Source organism: Talaromyces proteolyticus (genome assembly GCF_021365285.1).
Source record: "Talaromyces proteolyticus strain PMI_201 chromosome Unknown BGW36scaffold_3, whole genome shotgun sequence".
NCBI classification, from domain to species: Eukaryota; Fungi; Ascomycota; class Eurotiomycetes; order Eurotiales; family Trichocomaceae; genus Talaromyces; species Talaromyces proteolyticus.
In genome coordinates this window covers 1,395,215-1,418,172 of record NW_025764279.1, presented here as the reverse complement: position 1 = coordinate 1,418,172, position 22,958 = coordinate 1,395,215, and the positions used below count along the sequence as shown (strand labels likewise).

The window sequence follows — 22,958 nt, the reverse complement described above, 5'->3', positions numbered from 1 at the left end:
TAAGCTATATAGTATGCATGGACTATGAAAGTTAGTATATACTTGCTGTGAGGATTATATTCGACATCTTAGAGATGCAATCATATTTATATCATATACAATCTGGATGATCTTTTTATATCATGCTGGGCTTGTCGTGGCCAGTCTTCTGACTGTTCTCTGGCTAGGACAGAACCACGACAGAAACGAGAAAGCAAGCTGATGCATAGACGAACGCAAGCAATCAAAAAAAAAGAAAAAAAAAGAGCCCAAAATGTACTAGAAATGCAAAACAGACGGCAAACAATATATACACACGTACCCAGCTAGAGAAAACAGCTTATGAGACAGCTCCTCACGTGGGATACAATGCATAAACACGTCGCTCGCTCCAAAACAGCAACTGCGAAGGTCAAGTCAAAAAAATCAAGTCAAAAGAATGTAATTCCATGCATCAGCCGCGCCCGATTTCACCCTCACCATAATATCCCTCTCTCTCTCCAATATTTACAATCCCTAGTTAATAACCTAGCCTCGGCCGATTCACCGTTCAAACCACGTTGTTGTGATCATAAGTCGAATCCCGGTGATAGCTGGTGCCGGTATTCGGGTTAGAGTACTCCTTATGAACGCGAGTGGTATTGTCGAGGCCAGAAGTGTCGCGGTCTACATCGCGATGATAGTAGCGTCCAGAGTCGTCCACTTGCTCGCGGTGGTGGCGACGAGTAGATGCGTCGCGGTCGTAGTCGATGTGTTGGTCGTACGCACCCGTGGTGGGATCATAGGTAGTGCGGTTTGCACCATAGCCGGTTGTACCGTAGTTGCTTGTATCGTACGCACCGGTGTTGTAAGTGTTGGTGTCGTAGACGTTGCCGTAGGCGTCGGTGCTGTGGGGCCCGTAGTTGCTGTAGAGGTTGCTAGTCATGATGGGATTTTGTTTGGGATGATCCGAGATCAATAGTTTTCAAAAATTATATTTTTCTGATGTTAAATGTTGAGTTGGATCTGGAAAGTCAAATTGCTCTTTAAATCTTTATGCTACTTATATACCCTTTGGCAGTACTGATCCTCGCCTTATGATAGAGTATGATAGAGTTTGACATCATGTTTGCCCCTATTTAAGAAATATTAATTATGATTCAACCCCGTTTCTCTTTCTGGCTGAACCATGGCAACTAGATGGATGTCTTGGTTATGGAAAACGAATCCCAAGAGATCGGGTAGATAGCAGTAATGTAATGCCACCACATTTACTATCTATAGAGCATTTACTACTATAGTTGAGGTAAGCAGCGACGCCGCCACCACCGCCACCATTACATTTGTGAAAGACCTGGAACGATGTGGAGTATTCCCCATTCGGCTCATTGGCTTATTATTGGTTTGTGGTGGCGATGTTGAAACAATAGGTTGATCCCGTAATTCTATTATCTATATCCCGTAACTTCATATGAATAAAAAGACCCTGATCGTCAACAACATTTCTTGCAGGCATAACATAACAGACTAAGAAGCTTGGTAAACTTTGAAGCTCTTGAACTCCCAATACGCTTCCGTGAACGCACTCGGGTTTTGCGCAACATAGCTTGTGCAATTACTAGGACATTCGGCTTGGTCGGTATAACGGGCGGTTGACCCTGCCAGCGACCCACACAAGTCAATATTTGCAATGATGCTCTGGTTCTTGAAATGTGAGGAGATGCTGCAGTCGGTGCTGGGGAAGTCGGCTGTGGCTTCGCCCCATTTCGAAGGGTCTGGACTGCCGTTGGTGATATCGGACGGAATGGAGTTGCGAGGAAACCACCAGATACGAATGCCAGCATCCCGGAGTTCAGTAGCATAAACCTAGTACCATTAGTCAAAAATCACAAAGACCATTCAGAAATATATATAGAGCTTACCCCGCCGCCGTTCTGGTTGAATTCTGGCCCGTACGATGCCGTCGTACCGGAGACACCGCAACCCTCATTCGAGTTGGTGCCGTTGTAGCAGTTCGTTGACGTAACGCTGCCCGACTCCTTGCGCTTCACGCTCATGCTACAATCGTCGGTCGTATGCAGTGTCATGCTGTTTCCCCAGGTTCCATTGTTCACAGCCTCGACGATATCAATTTCGCCGTTTGTGGGCCAATTGCTTGAATCAGACAGCCACAGGGCTGGCCATGTACCGCAACCATAGGGCGTATGCAGAATGTCGAAAATGAACAATCCATCATTGTAGGTATTGTTAGACTGGATGCGGACGGAGTTGCGGCCACCAACGGTATTGGGGTAGCTAGTGTCGACCTTGATTATGGCCGACTCACTGGTCGCATAGGTCAGATTCGACCACTTCGCGTTGGCCTCTGCTATATACCTAATCGGCGTTAGATCGAAGGGAACTCGGGATATATATTCCCCTCTATGTATATTTATATAGAACTTACACAACAAAACCAGCCGTCGGATCCGCAGCTGACCAGTAATAGAAATTATCAAAAAACTTTTCGCCCGAATAAGTGTCCTTCAGGGAGTAGTTGAGAGCGGAGTAATCCGGGTATCGATTCGCTTTCCAGCCCTCGTAGGCACCAACGATAACGGCGATGATCACCACGACGACAGCAACGCCGGCAATGATCTGTGTCCGCCGCCGCCATCCCAGCGGATTGAACCTCGAGAATCTGGCTGCTGCATAGGGTTGCCCGCCGTCGACGACATGGCTGTAGCGCGTAGAGTTGGCGAGATCGTACGTCTCTTCTGACTTGGGGTATTGCGGCCGCGTCTGATAAGACATTTTTCTTTCTTTCTTCTGCTTGCTTCTGCTTCTGTTCTTCTGATGGAAGGTGGTGGTAACCAGCTAAATCAGCTGTATGTAGAAGATGGTGATATAATTTACATTCCAGGGGGTGGATGTGGTGGGCTGACTCAGGAACCAACAGGTACACAGTAAACACAAGTGATCGACTGGTACGGATCACGTACGTAGATCGTGCGTCAGAATCAACAATGTATTAGTTATTAAAGAGAGAACAGACAAATCACAGTATAATCCCACAGCAGAGCGAGTGTATACTGTCAGCGAGATAAAAAAGAAAAAAAAATCGTAGTTGACAATTGACAGGCAGGAGTTGGGCTGGCAGGATACTTGAAGGTGGGAGCGGTCCCCACCACCACCTGTCTCCTCCTCCATCGATAACAATGTCTGATTAGAATAATAGGCGCAAGGGTTAGTTCTGAGACAGCGGCAAGAAAGACAGGCCAATACGTAACTGCCTGTCCGCTCATGCGACTGTTGGAGCTGCTCAGCCACGCAAGCTACGGCGCCCAAGCCTATCAGACGCGTTGCTGCCCTCAATCTTTATATTTTCCCCTGTCAACAGTGGACACAATTGTACATTAATCAATCGGGTTTTACTATGCTTCCATTATCCGTTTCTACTTTGTTTTTATTTTTATTTTTATTTTCATTTTAATTCTAATTTTAATTATACTTCTCTTCTCGATGAGAAAGCGGATGTTTAAATTGATTATAACTGTGGATTAGCACGGAATGTGACAAGTCGCTCATGCGCTGTAGATCATAACTCATCAATTGATGGCATCATAACTGACATCGTCCAGGAGGATCGTCAAGCAGAAAAATTCTCCAGCACATCTGTCGGAAGGAGAAGCCAAAACATCAAAAAAGCAAAAAAGCAAAAAAGCAAAAAAGCAAAAATTCTAGTTAATATAGCAATACAAACAGACGCAGGTTAATGCTTTGCCTTCTTCGTCTCTTCGGCGAGCTCACTCGGCGCGCTCAGGACCTGCCATTGAGCTTTGCTCCATCCGACAATGAGATTAAAAACCTCGTCTCGCTCGGCGCCGTTGAGATCTAATGTCTCGATGCGCGTGCGTACCCCTCGTATCTCACCGTAAGTCATATCCAGCCCTGTCTCGTCCGTTGACGGCTGTCTATTGTCTCCATTATCCTCGGTTGTCAATGCATCACGACCCAGTAGAAACTCAAGTTCTAGTCTTTCCAAGGCTGTGTCTATTCCCGCCAGCTTGGACGATAGAGGGCTCTGCCGCTTCGTCATCTGAGCAAGCTGACTGAAGCTGTAAGACCAGTATCTTTGCTGAACAAAGTGCGATTTATTCGTCGGCCTCAAACCTGACAGAGAATACCCTTTCCTGACAAACTTTAGCCCATGTGATGAAACAACCAGTTGGCCCTGGTGACCGTGTCGATAAACTGCAAACGCAACAGAGTTTGCGCATGTAGGATTTCTGATTTTAGGGTTCGACTCTTCCGATAATCTCGTATACTGCTCTGGTGTCTCTACAGCATCCTGGAATTGCTCATTCTGGACCTCATCCTCTTTGACATCTATAGAATCTGAAGAACCCCCATGAGAGAGTTCATGAGCGCACATCTCATGTTTACGCAAGACTTCATGCTTTTGTAAAAACCGAATTGCCCATTCCGCTACAAGCAATTAGCGATGAATAAATACATCTCAATACATTCGAGATTAATACTCACGATGCGAAGGTATATCCCAGAAAACCCACCGAATCGGACTGACCAAATAACGATAGCGGGGGTAGCGACTGGCAATCGGCCAGCAGAGAAAAAAAGTATTAATCAAAATAAACCAGACAATTTTCATGCAAAATTCCATGTCAGCGAAGAGGGTCACTAATAGGCACGAAGTGAAAAAGAAGAGCGTCGCAGCTGTCTTCGATGGGTTGCGCCAGTGATAAAAACTATTTAAATTAGCTTGTTATCTATGTACGAAGCAGAGATACACACTTTCGAAGAACTTCGAGAATTTCTGCGAAATCGCCGAGTTGGATTTGAATAAAGGGGATAGCCTCTTGTATCAACGGCTCAAGCCATTTCTTCCTCCCATACCGGTCGACCAGCTCGCCACATCGATGTGCCTGGGCTCCTCGGTCTAACACACGATCTAGAGATTCGCGAATAGAATCTACATCGGTTGGATAGAAGCGGTTCTTCAACACAATGAAGATGATATAGGCATACTAAAAGAATTTAGTTCGGTCACTACAAGCTTTCGTAACATTTTGTACGTACCAGAAATCCACCGATGTGCTGGGTGTACCATAAAACAGCAAACACAGCGTACCAAAACGCCGTTCGTCGTGGGTTTTCCCAGCGATATATATCCCTCATATCCATTAACCAGGCCTGCCATACTTCTGTAGCCATGACAACACGTTCCACAAGGGTCACCGGATCAAATGGCAACCCTGAGGCTCCATCATCGATATATCGAGCTGTGAAGGATTGCGAAAAGTAGAGAAATGTCTGCTTTGTGTTAAATAATGGTAAAGTCTCACAAGAGATACCGCATACCTGGCCAATATATTGATCCCACCTAAACCCAACATCATCACCTTTTTCATTTCTCTTGATGAAATTTTCATCATTCAAGCTTGGACATTGGGGGACAGGCCACTGCACCAAGCGGATGCACTTGACATGTCTGCCCGTAATCCACGCCACTGTCAGGCTTTGTCGGTGGGCTTCGAGTAATTCGACCTTCCTCCTTTGAAGTTCATAGTTGGTGACAGACACATCTTCTCTATTGGTCTCATCACGAGCTCTCTCCGAATCCCGCTCATATTCAGCCTCGAACAGTGCATCATATGCCGCAAGAAACTCCCGGTCTGATTGCGGCGTTACATAAGGCTGAGTCGCGTTGGACAAGCTCTTGGCTGTCTTACCCTGATAATGGCGGATGATCGTACGTCGAGGATGCAGAACGCTCTTCGCAACGCCCTTTGTCGCCTTTTTCGCATTTCCATGAACTAATCTCGACATCCTCGACGCATTCGCTTTCGAGTTGGGCTCGTGGCCCGATATTTCGGCTGGATTAAACGCCGGATCCGTTTTGAGAAACTCGTGCGAAAGGACATGCTGCGTTCCGGCGTTATGAGGAAGCTGCAGTTCGGCTGAGGGCTGAGTGCTGGGGTTATATCCAGGCTGACTGGACGTGTTGTTACTAACCACGCCATGGATATTCTGAGCGGGTTTTAAGAAACGAGACACGGAGTCAGGAAGGAAGGGATGAGGAGGGTTGGAGTCATCTGACTCTGTTTGCTCTTTTCTGTTGGCATGTGCGTTGATGTCTAATTCCTCGATGTGTGACAGCTGCCACGACGAATCTGTGACTACTGGCGCGGACATTGTGGTCTGCGCGGCACTCATATTGTAGTTGTTGTGTGCCGGATATCATTGATACTCCGTTCGGTTCTTACCATTTCGACTATTCAGATTGATAATGTCGATGAGAACTGCTAATACTGTAGACCGAAAGAAATAGAAAAGAAAACCATCGACTTCACACGCTGCTGGCCTGCCATGCTAGATGCGGGTGGGGCGAATACCGACGTCGATGGTGGATTCCCGATGATGTCACTGTAAGGCACAAGTATATCTTAACAAGACTAAACAGCTTTCTTCGATAAAATCTCAAGATTACCTTGTTGGACAGGAAGATTGCTCTCGATCTTGCTATGGATAGATTTATATATTTAGTATGCCATCTGCGCTTGCTATATCCTTCACGCGGCAGTCGATCATGATCCACGATCCAAGCCCTAAGGTACCGGCTAGTGCAAAAATGGATTGAACCTGAATCCTGTTTCTTGATTTTCATCGACCAGTCAGCAACTGTATCTGTGTATAAACCAGGCAAAAATGCCAAACAACAATCGAAATATGTACTGGATTTACCGCATGACTAAAATGGTGTAATATGGTTTCAATTAAAGGTAAATCATGTAACAGCTAACAATATGCAATCCAAGTCTATATATTCCTCGCTAAATATCAATTAAAACAGGAAATAATGGAATAAATAAGGACAAAGAAGAGAAAAAAAGTTCTCCGTTATTACGCCAGTAGTGACCTGTCTAGCAGTTTTGGTCTCGGTATACGTATCACAAACGCTCCGCCGAGCGCCCAGCCCTACTTCTACTGCCTATCGACAGGCCGGTTTCAGCTCGAAATACGCCAGAGGCACGGCCACTGACAGCCGACATGTTGCTAGCGTTAGACGCTCGACGACGGATGCGCCGCTCCGCATCGGCCTGTTCTTTTTGATGCAGGGACTCGGATGGAAGAAGAATGGCGCGATCCAACGCATAAGGCAACCCACGATGTCGGCCGCGGAGCTGCATTGCGATGATAACTAGCTTTGAAATCACGCTGAATTGCGAGGAGAACGAGGCATTGGTGTTTGGATATCCAAAGGACAACCCGACCGTTCCGTATGCCGAGACGATTTCAAAAAGCACCGCAAATAATGTGAATGCGACATATTCAGTGTTATTTTGAATGCGGGTGCCTTCCACGATTGAGATGACGAACAATCCTAGGAAAATGTACCATAAGTCGAAACTAAGTTGTCGGCGTAAATGCGCCCCAATGTAACTAGGTTCATGGATATCTTCTTCATCTTCCTGGGCAGAGTTATATATACCTAGGCTTTTTTCTTCATACACATTTGTTCGTCGCATGGAGATGGCGATGGGAAAGACAGAAATATACATCATGATCAGATACGACACCTGAATTGCTGGATGAAGGTCCGAGAGATTGACAACGCCAAAACCTGCCGTTCGGGTCGAAACTGCCTGGAAAAGGCCATCTACGACACGAATTCCTCCTGGAATTGCAGTGATGGTAGGGTCGTTGATCTAGCAGGGTTAGTTAGATAGTTTACCTCAAAGAAAAATACCTGGGTACTCACGTCGAGAATAATGAAGAATATTAGATCAAGCCCATTCATAATCACCAAAATAGCAAAGAGCCACCATGTCGCGTTGCGAGGGAAAAGCAAAGTGAAGCATCTACGCGGATGGTCTAATAAGAAACGAAGTTCCTCCCATAATGGGCTACCGTCAGTCGTAAACTTTGAAAGAACCCAGATGATAAACCGTAGCATGCAAGGGAATCCAGTGTTTCCGATGACAATGAGAAAACTCATGAGTAGGAGCGGGAATATGGCATCACCGAAAGAGATCATCGAATCAGGTGTCAAAGTGAACCCAACATCGTTGAACGATGACTGGGATGTGAAGATACCCCACCACGGGCGGCCTTGTCCATCACCTGTAACAATAGCTCCATAGCGTTCGCTGTGGAGGATCCATGGTGTTAGACATATAATTCCCAAAATGTGAAAGCCAAAGAAGTAGCCGATAAGAACTAGGGCTAGGGTTTTCAGTGCGCGATATTCGATGCCACCCAATTCCTCACGTTGCTCTTCCGTCAAGGCAACAAAGGCAGAATTTCTGCCAATCGTGGCGTTCCAACTCAGGTATGGCATCGTATCTTTCTCTTGTTCTTGCGTAAGTGACCGGAAAATACCAGTGAAGGTGCCTCTTCGTGTACGGCTCCGTGCAAGATTCGACGGCTCTCCTTCTTCATCGCGAGCAGTGGTACGGCGAGATTCCATTCGAGGGAATGTGCCTGTGCGTGTTCTAAGACGCATCATATCGGGCTCGTTGATCGTAATGTGGTTGCCAAGATCATTCGCCGTATCCTGCGACTCTTCGACGGCCGGCCGGGTCTTTGGGCTAGATGGAGTCTCTAGCACATCATCTAAGGCTTGTGGGACCCCCCCACGATCGTACTCTCGGGGACTGGGTATACGCAAGGTGCCTTTGTCGGCGCGCTGATGCTCCAGGAAGGCGATGTGGTGTTCAGTGCTGCGTTGAGTAGGGAGACGTATTTCTTCACCAGGCGAAAGGGTACCGTTGGCATGTCCGTCAGACGTAACGGATCCTTGGCGAATTTCCTCATTTCCATTGGAAGACCCTGTCTCTGAGCTACCTTCAGCCTCGGCCTTGGGGATATCCTGCACAGTGTCGCGCGCCTCTCCAGCCTCATTACGGAGAACGACAATTGACTGGCCACGGACACCCTGTTCTTCTCGCCCAGCGTCATGTTGATCTCCCCCTGTGGTAAAAGTTCTTGACCTGGTGTGACGCAAAGCACGAGCGTCCCTCGCAATTTTTTCGAACCTTTTTTCGAACCAATATAGGCGGACAAAGACAACAAACGAGTGGATGACGATCGGATTCGTCCACATTGAAATAATATACAAGAAAATCTGTGCATATGTTGGCACAAGATTAAAATCGATGGTGTTCAGCCCGCTCTGGGTAGCAGCGCCAGAGGAAAAAAAGAGGGCGTCAATATATCTCATCGGACTACCGGCGAAGACGACCACCGACCCAACAATCGTCCAAGTAATGAGATAAATATAGTGTATTGTAATGAAATTGAACCTGATGGTTCGAATGTAAGGTATTTTGCTGTGAATCGCATCGATGCGCCTCAAGGCAGTCTTACACACTGACATCGCATGCCCGAACATTGATGGGCCAGCCTCGCGCTTGTGGACTTTTATGCGTCGTATGCGGTCCATTGTTGGCTGATATCTGAAAATGAGGTGTAAGATTTGTAGTTGACGTAACGAGGATGTAGTTCTCGGGTGGTGAATTTTGTTCCTTCCTGGTTATTTCTTTTCCCTCTGGCCTGGCGTGACTCGACCAATCGAGTGAGAAAAGACAAAGAATAGTATCCAGACTATTCACAGAACTGACGAATGCTGGAGTGCAGTTAACCGTCTGGTGCGGCCAAGCTGCGCTTCGAGTACGAGGATAGCCGGGCGAAGATCATGGCGACTGCATGCAGGATGGTGGCTGTGGCTGTGGCTGCGGTATCCGATGCGATATTCATACACAGAAGGCAGTGGCGCCTCTGCACAGAATATGGGATGGCAGGTTATGGCCGGGGCACCAGCGTCATTGGGAGGACAAGAAAGAAAAGAAACGAAGAGGTCGCTCAGTGCAAGTCTGAACGTGCGGGCTGAATGGCCACAGGCTAATTCAAGCTAATCAAGGCTAGACGCGGAGAATCTAACGCAAACCGGTCACGCGGGCGCACGGGCCGACCGCTGGCGTCATCTATCCATTAGTTACACACCATAACGATTGCATACATATAACTTGGTAACTTAGGAGAGTTTGCCCTTAGGATCCTTTAAGTGGTTCAGTTTGCGACTCAGGTGGATCTAGGTCTGTGACATACCAGTGCTAAGTATAAATACAGTATATTGTACTCTAGGCATAATATATAAGGGCTAGGATGCCACATAACATACTAAGCATATATTTATTTATTTAATCAAGTTTTACGACCTTACCCCAGCTACAAGCTATGAAGGTCTCGTTTCAGTGGGCGCTAGGGGGTCTTATAGGGGCCTAAGCCTCTAATTCCTTCTATTACCTATCTTAGACTAATGTCTAGCATTTCAATATACTGACAAATTTCTCGTCTTAAGCCACTTATATGTGTAGAGCAATTTAGAGATCTTATAAAGACTGATGGAATTCTAACTTTCCTTTTGAGATTTAAACTTGTAGATGTTATCTATTAATAAGATATTATCTATAGCTATCATCCTTCTTTTTGAGGTTTTTTCAGGCCTCTTTTCTCCTCTATAGTCCTTTATCTCTATAAATTGGCCTTTAGGCCTCTTTAGCTGCCTCTTACCACAGCTCTAAGGCCTTAATAGCCTCTATACAGGTGAGTAACGCGTTAGTAGCTTTAGGATCTATCAATATACACATCTTAGAAGTATCTTCAGCTGTTAAGGGTCTATTAATCTTAGCTTTTAAAAAATCTTTATAAAGGATTTCCCACTGCTGCTGTCACTATCTGTAATGAAGTAATAGATGCGCTATAGTCTTTAACCCTTATAAGCATCCTTTATACTGAGAGATATCATTTCTACTAATTTGATATAAATATACTGTTAGTGGAGTATCTCTAGTCTTAAACTAATATAGGTGTTATGCTACAGCCTTAAGGGCTTAAGCCGTCTTAGAATTGATATGTCATCTTTGGGAACTATAGTAGAGCTGATGTTTTCTCTTTTTAATCCTCACAGTGAGTGTTCTAGTAAGCTATACTATGTGTTGAGTCTTTAAGGCCACTGTGCATGCCTGGAATGTAAACAAGCGAGATGTCTGGGTATTTACTGTTTAGAGGTTTATTTATGGTCTGTTTAGCAGCCTTGTCAGCATTTTTATTTCTGAGAATATCTCTATGTTTAGGCATCTAGTAGATAGTGGTTTATTACCCTCTATCTAGTAGATGTTTGGTTAGGTCGTGCGCCTGTAATACTAGGTCTTAGCCTGCCCTAAGTATATTATGCTATAGGTAGTTTATGGCGGCCTATAAGTTTAAGAATACTCTAATTGGGCTTAAGAAGTTTCTATTAAGCGCTTACTTTATGGCTTCTATCGCATCTATTAGCTTAATATTGAATATCTTTTTACCTTATCCTAGTGGTGTCAGTCTTGTCTTTTAGGGTATATTGGGGGATTTATAGGCTATCTCTGCTCTTATATATCTATTGTCTAATTGGGAGTCATCTAGCTATAGCCTTGTCTCCGCGTCACTGCTTAGGGCTTCCTGTAGTGCCTCATCGGTTCTCAGCACCCTGAAATTTAAGGGTGGAAGGGCATGGCTTGGGGGCGCTGTCGTCTCGAAGCCTTCCGCACATAACATATTAAGCATATACATAGGGTAGCATATTGAAGGACACTTATTACTAGGCATTTGGTTTCCATTTATTGTCTCTTATTAACCATCCAGCCTTGAGCATATCAAGGTTGAGATGGCTCTGAATAAGATAGATCATCCATAACTGCCAATGCAGGTTTCCGCATACACTTTATATGTGGTATGCTTTTCTGCTCGTTCAATTATATTGGTCCTTCCTTATGCTTCTCGAACGATTTTGCAGTGTCATCGCGCTTCTGAACACACGATCTTTGACTATGCAAGGGAAATATTTTGAGGCTTTATATACCATATAAATTAAATATTAATAAAATTTATAGGGTAGTAGTCATTCAGGCAGAGTAAATTAATGAGACTGTAAGGGTGGTTTGTAAGAGCGTGATTATAGAAGGCTAAGCAGTTCGCCCCAGTATGTAGGTTTGTATTTAAAAATATATGTGCAGCATATTAGACAGCTAGTCGCTGTCCTTTCTAGTGAGCGAGAGAAATCTCCGCCATTGGGAATTGTTCTATAATTAAGGCGCATATAAACCTTTTCTATTCAGTTTTGCATTCCACTGTTATTATGTCGAGATTAAGACCTAACTACGTTCGGAGAGGCTCAAACCCTTTGGGAATTAGGATCACCCAATAATGGCAAATACCGATTTTGGCCAGGGCAATATAGATGACAAATAATAATGTAAATTCACATATAAATAGGTCTAGGTAGATGAGTTCTTTGCAACTCAGGCTTGTATCCCAAATCTAATTGAATATATAGTATACATAGTATGAGTATATACTTACAGTTCATCGCGAATCGTATTGGTGGTGATGGTGAATACTGTCTGGCCCCTATATTCTGTATGTTCTATGTATGTGCTGGCGATGCTTGCCTAATGGGGAGAAATTGATAGAATCAGATCTTTCGCATGACTCGTCGGTCGATCCCTAGGCGCGCTAACAGCATGAAGCTCGCTGACCCCAGTGCCATTGACCCCGCGTAGTATATCGCAGGGTGGAACGCGTCGATCCCTGCCTTTTCGCCTCCGCTGGCATTCAGCAGGTAGCCGGCAATAGGCGCGCCCTAGCCTGTCAGTTAGCTATCAATCCATGACAGGTCAAAACGTCGCCGAGTCAGACAAAAAAAACATACCAGAAGGTAACCGCCACCCCAGCCCGTTACCACCATGCCCATGGCCACAGACACTCGGGCAGAGCCAAACACATTACCCACGACCGTCGGCATGGTAGCGAAGAAACCGCCATTGGCCATGCCGTTGATAATCACAAAAGCGATGAGCGGCCCTAGGGAATTAGAGACCGGCCACAGCGCCAACGCACTGAGGGCACTCAGTAGCAGGGACAAAAACACGGTGTTCAAGGGCCCGATTCTATCACTGCCGAAACCGCAAAGCAGACGCCCAACTGCCGATGAGAAGTTGAATGCTGCTACAAGGCCGGCCCCGGCACTGGAGGTCATGTGGAGAGAGTCTGTGTAGAGAGGCAGGAAGAAAGGAGGCACGAACAGCGGAAACGTTGCGAGTCCTCCGCCTATGAAGATGAGCACGAATCGGTAGTCACGAAACAGGCGCCATTCAACGAACGAGGTCGGCCGGATAGGAGCGCGGGCCTTGATGAGATATGCAGCAGGCACGCCGGTAGCCAAAGTGATGAATCCTAGCACACGGAATGTCCATGCCACCCCCAGCGCCTGCAACAGACCGTTCGTCACGAAACTGATCACGGCACCGCCAATTCCGCCGCCAGAATAGACAATGCCGTTGGCGATTCCTCGTTTCTTTTTGAAATACTGGGCGGGCGTAACGGAAACGACCTGCCGATACGGTGTGGATAAGCATTTATACTAAATTCCATCAAAAAGACGACACCTTACCATGAATAATAGACTAACACTCAGTTAATATCAGATACCGTTTCTTGTCTCCCACCAGCTAACAGTACATACCTCGTCCCCAACCCCATTATCAGCCCAATAGTCATGAACAATCCAACCACGTCCGTGGTCACGAACCCAGCCAACACTTCCCCCAAGCCGAACAGAGACATGCCCAGCATCGCAGCCACCCTCGGGCCCAATTTCCGCACAACCCTGGCATTGAGCACCGCCAAAAACGAGATACATGCCGTAGTTAGCGAACCCACAAAAGCCAGTGTCGAGGCAGAAGAAACTCCCTGCTGGACAAGTGCTGCCTGGAACACACCCCAACAGTATGTTGTGCCCACGAACCAAAAGGTGAGGACAGCACACGCGAAAATGACAACCCAGCCATACCCGCCATCAGGCACTTCGGAGTCTGCCACGAGCGATGCTTGCATTACATCGTCATCTTCCCTACGGTATGCCGAGTGATTACCGGCAGCTGCAGCGACGGTTCTCGTGACATTCCCCGAGTGAGACTCGAGTTCAATGGCGGTGGTGGTGGTAGTTGTCGATGCCATTTACTTTGAACCTGGTGCATACACACGCTGCTACGTCGACAATGTCCATATAATTATTGAAGGTCAAACATCAAGGAAAAAAAGAAGAAATCAAGACGGTATTAGTCATAACAGTGATGAACTCAGACGCTAAGCGTAATTTGTAAGCAGATCCAGTGGGGCAACGCATTCATACAGTACGAGTACTAGTATTCACATATCCTGCATTTCATTCTTTCTAATACTAACTATACAAGAAAAGATAAACAAGCGCATTAAGCCGAGGTCGCGTTTCTCGTCACATTCATCATGAGCAGCTGTTGCGAGCAAAGACCAGCCTGGACGGATGGCGGGTTGCTGGTTGCCCCAGTCCCCCAGTTAGCCGATCCCAATGCCTGGCCAGCCGTCGTGGAGTTATCAGAGCGGATCTATTCCAGTCAGACAGTTTCAGAAAGGGAGATAAAGTCAGGGATACATACATAGTCGCTTGCATCGACAAAGTGCCACCAGTCCTCGCTGCGGAAAGCGTTGTCCAGTGATTGACTTGCAGGGTCATTCCAGCCGGTGTTGCGCGTGTCAAAATTGGCATGTTTTGACCATGATACATACACCTTGGGGTGGTCGTTATTCTGGACGCCATTTGGATTGATGGCATCACCCGCGTTGACTTGGTCTGTTGTTAATGTGTTCTGGATGTCCCCCCAAAGAAGATTGTGGTAACCGCTATGCGCAGACAGTAACGCACGGCTCGGCGCCCAGGAGTTGTCAGCTGTATTCTTGGTGTGGACGATAATCACACGCTCCCAGTCACTAGAAGTTTCGCAAGAAAAGTTAGCACATTCACCGTCGCCCGTCCACCAACTGACATGGGCTCGGCTTACTAGTCGTGGCCGGTATCGATGATATCGGCAACCTCAGCACCGTCCTTCTGATAGAACAAGTTGTAGACTACCCTAACATCCGTTGCATTACACTGAGAGAACGTGTAGTAGATAGGAAATGCCGGGCCTGGATTTCCGATAGGCACATCAGGTTGGCGGCAGCCACAGCCGACATCTGGGTACTCGCATTGCGGTGCCGGAGGGGTTTGATGTGCGGTGTCGTAAATGTCTGGTGTTGAGACATTTCCACTGAAAGCCCAGACAGGATAGCATGGCGGTTCGTCCAGTGCCTGGCCAAAGAACCACATCGGGGCGTACATAACCGCAAGGTCGACGGCGCCGTTGTTCAAGTATTGGGTCATCTGGTCATCGCTGATGGAAGTGACGGCCAGCGCCGTTGAGGCTGTAGCAGCCACGAGCGCGGTGTATCGAACGAACATCTCGGCTTATACGATTTCCGGGTTGCTTAGGGAAAATGACCACAGACAACAACGACAACAAGTAACAGAAAGAAAAAGAGAAGCAACAGTATCGGGGAGCAGCCCCTCTTGTAGTGGATGTACAGTCGGGTCAATTACCGACTAATCTGGTCGTGGCATAAGACATATCACCACTGGGTGACATCGTGTCGGCGACATGACCCCAAGGAAAGCACGCTTGATCTCCTCGCGCAGCCATAACGGCGCCACGAAATGCTAAGGGTATGGGCGAAGTAAAATAGTTAGTCTATCGACAGCCCGCCTTAATAGGCTAGAAATCGATCGGCATTTTGTCTGCATCTTTTGAGTCCAACTCGGAGGATGAATATTTAACTCGCAGCGAATGATAACGCCACGGGGATACGTAGCGTGGTAGGATAAAGGTCCGACAGTGCCACAGCAGTCAGGAACTCTCGGAGTAAGCAAGACGATTGGCTAGTCACTAGTGTTGTACACTGTGACTTACTCTGCACGTATTAGGTCAAGTGATCGACGCTGGTGGAGTTTCCGAAAGGGGATGGTCGATGGCAGGCGTGCTGAGCCATGTGATAGCCCAGATTACGATCGAGTGGTTTAACCCTAATGAATAAATTACCAAAAAAAATACTCATCTATTATTGATATTCTTTTTGGAAAATAAAGTAATTATATAATACCCGAGGAATGAATTTTCTTAATTTCAATATAATACACCAAGGCGTCTTATTGTATTATAACTGGATAATAGCGTAACCTTATGGAACATCGATTGATGTACGTACATTTTTCTCGTAAGCAGTTGCAGCCACCTAGACCCCTGTAAACCATCTGATTTGTGCACCATTGAATAGCCCAGAGCAAAATAGAAATTAGATCATCCATCTACTACTGAGAGATCAGTCTTTCGTTGCAGAAACCCAAGCACATCATCGATCTCATCAGGAACTTTGTACCAGTGACCGAAACCCTCGTAAGCCTTCCATGTGACATCCATTTTCAATTTATTGGATAGAAATTTTGCCATTTTCTCCCCTAGACGGACAGAAACCTTTGGATCTGCTGATCCATGGCCTAGAAAAACGGGTGTTCGGAGAGAGTGAGAGCATGTTGCTGTATCTTTACTTCCATCACGATTGCCTTGGTCGGACGCAGCGATGGAGATTTGTGGGAGATCAAGTATATCGCGGATATAATTTATAGTATCCATAATATCACTGGATGGGGTGTCTTCTTGAAATATAGATTGGAATGGAAAGAACGAAACCTGATCTTCCGTTGTAAATGTAGTGTGGTCACTTTCTACACCACGTAGCGCGACATCTGTTTTGTCGTCATTATCTGTGTCATCATATAGGGTTCTCTCTTCTTCGTCTTCTTCCTCGTATTCGTCGCTACTTTCGCCTTCTTCCGATGGCTCCATGTCTAGTTGTTGCATATAACCTGTCAACAGATCCGACTCGTCATCATCGTTACTATCTTCCCCCTCGTTCTTGGCTTCCATTGCAACGGTATAAAACATATTATTCAGTTGCTTCTCAAATGGTAACCACCCACTCATTCCAAAGAAAGCAGCAAGGCTTTCATTCCCGCTTTCCCCAAAATGACCCCCAAGTAAAGCAAAAATTGATGCTGTACAACCTTGACTTAGCCCTCCAAGAATGATTTTCTGGTACCCCGTCCCCCCGGTGCTGTCAAAGACATGTGCTTCCTTGTCGATCAATCGCCGAAGGAACTCCCCAGTTTCCCTCAGGCCGTCAACCTGCAAATCCGTTCTCTCATTCGGGTCATCCAAGCTGTAGTTGTCAAACCACTGGTTGATAGGTGTTTTCTTCAAGATTGTTGATCGGCGCTTTGAGGCTGTCGGGAATACAAATTTCACAGTAGGCAATCGAGCAGCGAGGTTGGCTGATGCGAGAAGTTCGTGACCGAACCGTTCTGCATTACTGCCCCTTCCATGAAGTATGATGAATGTATGCGTGTGCTGGGTACTCAGTGGCTCGATGGTGAGAGGGTCTGGGTAAGGTTTTCTGTTTTTGGGTTTCTGCATGCTTGGTCTCCGTTGTCGTTGAACGCTTGAATGCTCTAAACTCACTCAAGCTCTCTTCTCTTTACTTCTTTTGATATCAATTGGACATGGAAGCACGAGCATGACTCTTATACTGTGGGTAATAGAGTAGCGCCGGCGGGGGTTTCATTTAGCGCCTAACACACACTTTGTTGCAGTCAGCAGTCAGCAGTCAGCAATCCCAACCTCAAATTGTTCTGAGTTTACGAACACAACTCGTATTTAAGAAGAGCTTATTCAGATAACGCCACGTCAAGATAACAGATACTGAGAAAAATGGGAAGTACCTCATGAAATTGTTAATCCCTGCGTTTGGCGGCCTTTGGGTTTGGATGAATATTTTAATAACCCCAATACATGTATTTCCCACATGTACCAGTAATTATGGATGGGGTTTGTTTGGACGTATCTCTCTTCTATACTAATTGATAACTTGTGTTGAGACCATAGATATTATGAACAATGTGATATTGTCACAGAGCTCATACTTTGCAACCGTTATCGTCCAGTAACTCACTACGTCCGTCAATTCCAGACCATTTCGGCTTGCCATCCGCCACTTCAACAATCCGTCTACTATAAAAGATATGACAGCTATCTCTCAAGTTAGTCAGAGCCCACAGTTTGAATATGGGTCTAGGCAGCCTTACTCAATTTCAAATACCTTCCTACGGATCAAATACTCCTCCTCAGTTTCCCCAAGATCAATCAGCTCTGGAAATATCAAACACATATTCCGCCCTTCGTCCATAATGGGCGAGTTGCAATTAGCGCAGTATACCTTGGTTGGCACCTGGTATTCTCTGCTCTTCTCATGCGATGAGTAGAACATGAGGGTGTCCACGCCACGGGTGAATCGTACGTCTGTTTTGTGGTAGATTGCACACCACTGGAAGGGTGCAGCTGTAAACCATTACTACACAAATCAAAAAGGGTCTCGGCTGGATAGTCATGCTCCAGTACATACCATGCATAACTTGACAAGCTCGACAGTGGCAGTATTTCGCTGCCAATGGGCTTTCCCGTCGAATCTGATATTGCACTCGTGAACAATGGCACATGGCCTGCCATTTTACGGGGCCGAAGTCTTCGTCGGACGTGAAAATATAGGGAGCACGCGATTTCCAGGGCTCGTACTTTTGGCGCTGCAAGGGATCCGACGCAACTGAATTGTGTAGATGGTCCGAGACTGACTTGATGTCGGCCATTCTGATGCTGATTGGCGTCCGAGAATGAAGATCAATTGATGTCGCTGCTGTAGGTTACGTCGAACGCTCAATCGAGAGAGACAAGTAATAATTATGTAAGAATTAACCTGAGCCTAAGAACTGACGAGAAGTATTCTAAATCTCAGCGTTGACTGCGTTGTGTAGGTGAGAGATGTGATGGTGTGGTGATGTCATGTTCAGGAACAATTAACCCTAACCCCAACCCTAACTCCGTCTTCCCCTGCTCTACTCTTCTACATGCACCCTCTCCTCTCTCCTCTATCTCCCCAGACTCTTCAGTCTATACTTTTTTCCAATTTCCACCCATCACGTTCTACCGGTGCTTTACCAGAATCATAATACAACGTCCTACAACGCGCTGAGCAATGCACAATCGACAAGTTTGAAGCTGGCCCTTTATTTTTATCTTTTCGAGATTGTAATAATATATCGAACGTTGGCCACGCCGAAAGGCAAGAAGATTCGCTCTCAATGGCAGTTTCTTGTTCGGGTGAGGTCCATTGGTAAAATACTTTGATTTGCGGGGTTGAGCCCCGCTAAGCAACTTTGTCGGCCGAAATATTAATAATGGAATGCTGGTTTTCAGTGGTGGGTATAGATGGTACCATATCAATTTGATATGTAATCTACCTGTGAGTGAAGTGTGCAAACTGACTCATAGAAGTTGTGACCTGTCTCCTTGCATTTTTCACCATCCGATGTCCGCGAAGATGGCACGCGACCTGTCAGCCACTTTAAAAAGTGCTTCTTTAAACTTGGCTCCGTATGAGGATCTGTACAAGTATTTCCACACCCATCCCGAACTGTCGCTACAAGAAGAATCTACATCTCAAAAAGCCGCAGCTCATCTGTCTCAGTTGAAAGTTTATGAGATCCACACACATATCGGTGGTTATGGCCTTGCAGGAGTCCTTAGAAATGGACCTGGAAAGACCGTCCTATTGCGTGCCGACATGGATGCACTCCCAGTCAAGGAACTCACCGGACTTCCATACGCAAGCTCGGTCACCATGCGCGACGCGGACGGCGTCGAAAAACCAGTGATGCATGCATGTGGACATGACATGCACATGACTTGTTTACTTGCAGCGGCGGAAACTCTTGCGAATCTTCGGCACGCGTGGAGCGGAACGTTGATCGTGCTGTTTCAGCCCAACGAGGAACGAGGCGCAGGCGCGCAGGCTATGGTTGACGATGGACTCTACTCTAAAATCCCTGTTCCGGACTATGTCTTTGGCCAGCACGTGATGCGTATGCGTGCAGGAAGTGTTGGATCACGGCCCGGCACGATCATGGCTGCTGCTGACAGTCTTAAGATTACTGTCTATGGGCGAGGTGGCCATGGGTCGTTGCCACATCAGACAGTAGATCCTGCACTTCTCGCGGCGCATATTGTTGTTAGACTGCAGGGGATTGTAAGCAGGGAGATTGATCCAAGCGATCTGGGAGTCGTGACTGTTGGGAGTCTGCAAGTCGGACAGACAGAGAATATCATTGCAGACCGGGCTGAAATAGGGCTTGATTTTAGGACTGTCAAGCTGGAGACCCGACAGAAGATTCTTTCTGCTGTTCGACGCATTGTTGAGGCTGAATGCGTGGCTAGTGGCTCGCCGAAACCCCCAGTGTTTACTCCAACACGACGATTTCCACCCACCTCAAATGACACAGAGGTAGCGTCTCAATTGGCAGCATCTTTCGAAACGCATTTCGAGGAATTTGACGGGGATACACCGAGAACCAATGTTAGCGAAGACTTTTCGACGCTGGGCACTTGCAAAGATATTCCATGCAGTTTTTGGTTCATTGGGGGCATTGATCCAGGACTCTGGGATAGGGTTCACAAAGAAGAAAATCCCACAGAAGAGATACCTGGGAACCACTCTGCCCTTTTTGCACCTGTTATTCAACCGACGATGAGAACTGGAGTGGATGCTCTTTGTATTGCAGCTTTGACGTTTTTGAGGAAATAGCCGTGCAGCTAAGAGCATAAGCCACAGGAAACAGAAATGAGAACCTCTTAGGCGCCTTTGGGAGTTTGCTCTCGCTAGCAGCAGCGTGACTTCAAGTAAATACCAAAATAAGACGATAATATCAGTCGAATCAATAAAATAGGAAATGAGACAGGGCGGAAGATGAAACGCGTTTCAGACATAAACACCAGCGCTAGGCCCAAAGCGGACTGGTATGGGTGAGCTCCTGGCCAGTCATTCATTCCTGATGGCGATTATTATCGTTCTCCTCTGCTTATTATAGAACTCGACGAATATGAGATGAGTTCATCCACCAGCGAGCTCGGCCCTCATTTCCCCTGAGGCTGCAGTCCTGGAGTGGTGGCAAGCAAACAACTGGCTGGCCCTGATGTGACCTGTTGCATGTGCCTTGCCCAACCACATTGATTGACGGCAAGCAGCCGAGCTCCCTTGCCAGCATTTAGCTTTTAATTGTTATCTGTTATCCTTATTTAATTCGAATACATACAAATTTCCTTCTCTCGCTCTTCTGTCCATCTTCTGGGTTCATACCAGCCATGCACTTTCTCAAAAAGCTGCGCTCTCCCTCACGCTCGAAAAGTGCGGGGAACGAGTCCATCTCGAGCGCGTTCAGCTGCAGTAACAGCAGCCATTCGTCACCTGCACACTCGGACCGGAGTATCGACACTACCAGGCAGATTCCCCGCCATATTCTTTCCAAGATATTCTCCTATATCTGCCCGCACGCCCTCGATGAATCATACAAATCGGCCGAGGAATCTATGACCGAGGATGGCTGTATGCTCTGCGACATGCGCGACTTGGCCCATTGTGCCCTGGTATGCAAACGATGGCATTCACTAGCGCAGACACTGCTGTGGGTTCATCCTTCGAAGCTTGACAACGGCTCAGACTAATATAAGCGTTATAATCTTCCTGCAGATATCAGCATGTGCGGATTGATGCGGTGCACTATTGCGAGCTCGAAATCGAGCTTTCGTCAAAGCGCAAACGTCGTTCCTTCGTTGACCGAACCGGAAAGTCCATTGACGCTCCCCAAATGCGCCTGTTGTTATTCATGAGAACGGTCAGAGACTCTTCGCAGTTCGCCAACATGGTCTTCTCCGTACGACTGCCTTACATGACGCGAGAATCCAGCAAGTCTGAGCTTGCGCGTACAATATCTGTTCTCCCGCATCTGAGATACGTGGATCTGCCCGCCGGGTTCTTCAGCGACGATGTTTCATCGTACACGCTGAAGCAGGAGTTGATGGCGAATTGTCCAGAGATTCGGCGCATGACTTACGCGCATGGGTCAGAGGGAAGCTTCTCGCGAATTCCAGGGTCAGGGCTGTGGAAGAGCTTGGAAGTTCTGGAATTATCGGACTTGCAAATTGAAGAGAGCACGCTGCGGCTAGTCCTCAGCTCGTTTCCCATCTTACAAAGCCTGAAATTGGACAATTTGCAGGCAGTGAGAGATTCGGTTTTCATGCCCACCCAGTCATTGCCGCCATTTCCCGCTGTGAAGAAGCTGATTATATGCAAAATGCCACAACTCACGGCTAATGGATTAGCTACCCATCTTTCTATACGTCAAAATCGCGATGCTTTGACAAATCTCGTGCTAGTGCAGACTGGGGTCCTAGCTGAATCATTACATTTGCTTCTTTCCCAAGCATCACAGCTCACAAGCCTCACTCTAGAAGCGGTCGTAGAACGATTGTTCCCAGTTCAGGATGTCCCACTTCTTGCGTCGAAGAGTGTGAAAACACTACACTACGAAATCGCAACTGCTACGAGCTCATACGGAATGCAACCTGTGTCCGGCTCTTATTACAAATATTTGTTGGCTTCATTAACATCTAACTCTCTCCCCGCCTTACGCCAGCTCTACGTCCTCGACGCGCATTTCGCAGACTCCCTCCTCTACAGCCCTCCACCGCGCTTTGGCGCACAGGCAGCTGGATATGGAATCACACAATCCTTGTCTCTTTACACCAAAGGTATAGATGAATTGGAATGGAACCTTACTGAATTCGAGCCCATTTCACCGCCATCCCAGACATCGCCATTATCGCAATTATCACCCTCCTCCGCGAACCGAGCTTCTGCAACGAGACCAGTCAGTTTCCATGCCGCACAATTGAGTACTCGCTGGGGCGGAGATGCGCGTGAGAGTGTTGTCGTTGGGAACGGGTTTGGTGGCTTTCTGGCAGTTCCTGTGAATGAGGGACGGCCGAAGAGTACTGAAGGATGTAGCTATAAGAGATCCAGTAAATACGACATGTGGCGATAGAAGGGTCTCTCTTGCATGTACGATGATACCAGTGACGATTAATAATGAATCAAGATTACGATATAAA

General features: G+C 46.8%; 10 protein-coding genes across 10 annotated transcripts; 2 read left to right on the top strand and 8 right to left on the bottom strand.

Annotated features, from left to right (window-relative positions):
• Positions 1-48: 48 nt before the first annotated feature.
• Positions 49-984, bottom strand: BGW36DRAFT_372019 (uncharacterized protein). Its single transcript, XM_046215426.1, has one exon. The coding sequence runs from the start codon at positions 902-904 to the stop codon at positions 530-532; it is 375 nt and encodes a 124-aa protein (XP_046075382.1). The 5' UTR covers positions 905-984; the 3' UTR covers positions 49-529.
• Positions 985-1,001: 17 nt separating this feature from the next.
• BGW36DRAFT_445617 (putative endo-1,3(4)-beta-glucanase) lies at positions 1,002-2,751 on the bottom strand (the record flags this gene model as incomplete). Its single annotated transcript, XM_046221680.1, has 3 exons — positions 1,002-1,824; positions 1,881-2,379; positions 2,405-2,751. 3 exons carry the CDS (start codon positions 2,749-2,751, stop codon positions 1,486-1,488), a joined length of 1,185 nt encoding a protein of 394 aa, XP_046075381.1. The 3' UTR covers positions 1,002-1,485.
• A 659-nt stretch (positions 2,752-3,410) lies between these two features.
• On the bottom strand, positions 3,411-6,428 carry BGW36DRAFT_372015 (uncharacterized protein). Its single transcript, XM_046215425.1, has 5 exons — positions 5,320-6,428; positions 5,038-5,271; positions 4,753-4,985; positions 4,483-4,706; positions 3,411-4,425 (listed from the first exon to the last, which is right to left on the bottom strand). Exons 1-5 carry the CDS (start codon positions 6,172-6,174, stop codon positions 3,710-3,712), a joined length of 2,262 nt encoding a protein of 753 aa, XP_046075380.1. The 5' UTR covers positions 6,175-6,428; the 3' UTR covers positions 3,411-3,709.
• A 480-nt stretch (positions 6,429-6,908) lies between these two features.
• On the bottom strand, positions 6,909-9,352 carry BGW36DRAFT_394768 (putative potassium ion transporter; the record flags this gene model as incomplete). Its single annotated transcript, XM_046217951.1, has 2 exons — positions 6,909-7,667; positions 7,721-9,352. The coding sequence occupies 2 exons, from the start codon at positions 9,350-9,352 to the stop codon at positions 6,909-6,911; spliced, it is 2,391 nt and encodes a 796-aa protein (XP_046075379.1).
• Positions 9,353-12,240: 2,888 nt separating this feature from the next.
• On the bottom strand, positions 12,241-14,070 carry BGW36DRAFT_372011 (putative monocarboxylate transporter). Its single transcript, XM_046215424.1, has 4 exons — positions 13,520-14,070; positions 13,448-13,460; positions 12,707-13,387; positions 12,241-12,637 (listed from the first exon to the last, which is right to left on the bottom strand). Exons 1-4 carry the CDS (start codon positions 14,011-14,013, stop codon positions 12,470-12,472), a joined length of 1,356 nt encoding a protein of 451 aa, XP_046075378.1. The 5' UTR covers positions 14,014-14,070; the 3' UTR covers positions 12,241-12,469.
• A 197-nt stretch (positions 14,071-14,267) lies between these two features.
• On the bottom strand, positions 14,268-15,313 carry BGW36DRAFT_394766 (uncharacterized protein; the record flags this gene model as incomplete). The annotated part of the gene is made up of 3 exons (XM_046217950.1): positions 14,268-14,420; positions 14,472-14,802; positions 14,874-15,313. 3 exons carry the CDS (start codon positions 15,311-15,313, stop codon positions 14,268-14,270), a joined length of 924 nt encoding a protein of 307 aa, XP_046075377.1.
• A 738-nt stretch (positions 15,314-16,051) lies between these two features.
• On the bottom strand, positions 16,052-17,764 carry BGW36DRAFT_372008 (Alpha/Beta hydrolase protein). The gene is made up of 2 exons (XM_046215423.1): positions 17,684-17,764; positions 16,052-17,543 (listed from the first exon to the last, which is right to left on the bottom strand). The coding sequence occupies exon 2, from the start codon at positions 17,376-17,378 to the stop codon at positions 16,206-16,208; it is 1,173 nt and encodes a 390-aa protein (XP_046075376.1). The 5' UTR covers positions 17,379-17,543; positions 17,684-17,764; the 3' UTR covers positions 16,052-16,205.
• BGW36DRAFT_372006 (Mss4-like protein) lies at positions 17,648-18,766 on the bottom strand. Its single transcript, XM_046215422.1, has 3 exons — positions 18,364-18,766; positions 18,047-18,299; positions 17,648-17,990 (listed from the first exon to the last, which is right to left on the bottom strand). The coding sequence occupies exons 1-3, from the start codon at positions 18,602-18,604 to the stop codon at positions 17,879-17,881; spliced, it is 606 nt and encodes a 201-aa protein (XP_046075375.1). The 5' UTR covers positions 18,605-18,766; the 3' UTR covers positions 17,648-17,878.
• A 569-nt stretch (positions 18,767-19,335) lies between these two features.
• On the top strand, positions 19,336-20,595 carry BGW36DRAFT_356144 (putative amidohydrolase; the record flags this gene model as incomplete). Its single annotated transcript, XM_046213735.1, has 1 exon — positions 19,336-20,595. One exon carries the CDS (start codon positions 19,336-19,338, stop codon positions 20,593-20,595), a length of 1,260 nt encoding a protein of 419 aa, XP_046075374.1.
• A 557-nt stretch (positions 20,596-21,152) lies between these two features.
• BGW36DRAFT_414846 (F-box domain protein) lies at positions 21,153-22,945 on the top strand (the record flags this gene model as incomplete). Its single annotated transcript, XM_046219302.1, has 2 exons — positions 21,153-21,472; positions 21,538-22,945. The coding sequence occupies 2 exons, from the start codon at positions 21,153-21,155 to the stop codon at positions 22,889-22,891; spliced, it is 1,674 nt and encodes a 557-aa protein (XP_046075373.1). The 3' UTR covers positions 22,892-22,945.
• Positions 22,946-22,958: the final 13 nt, after the last annotated feature.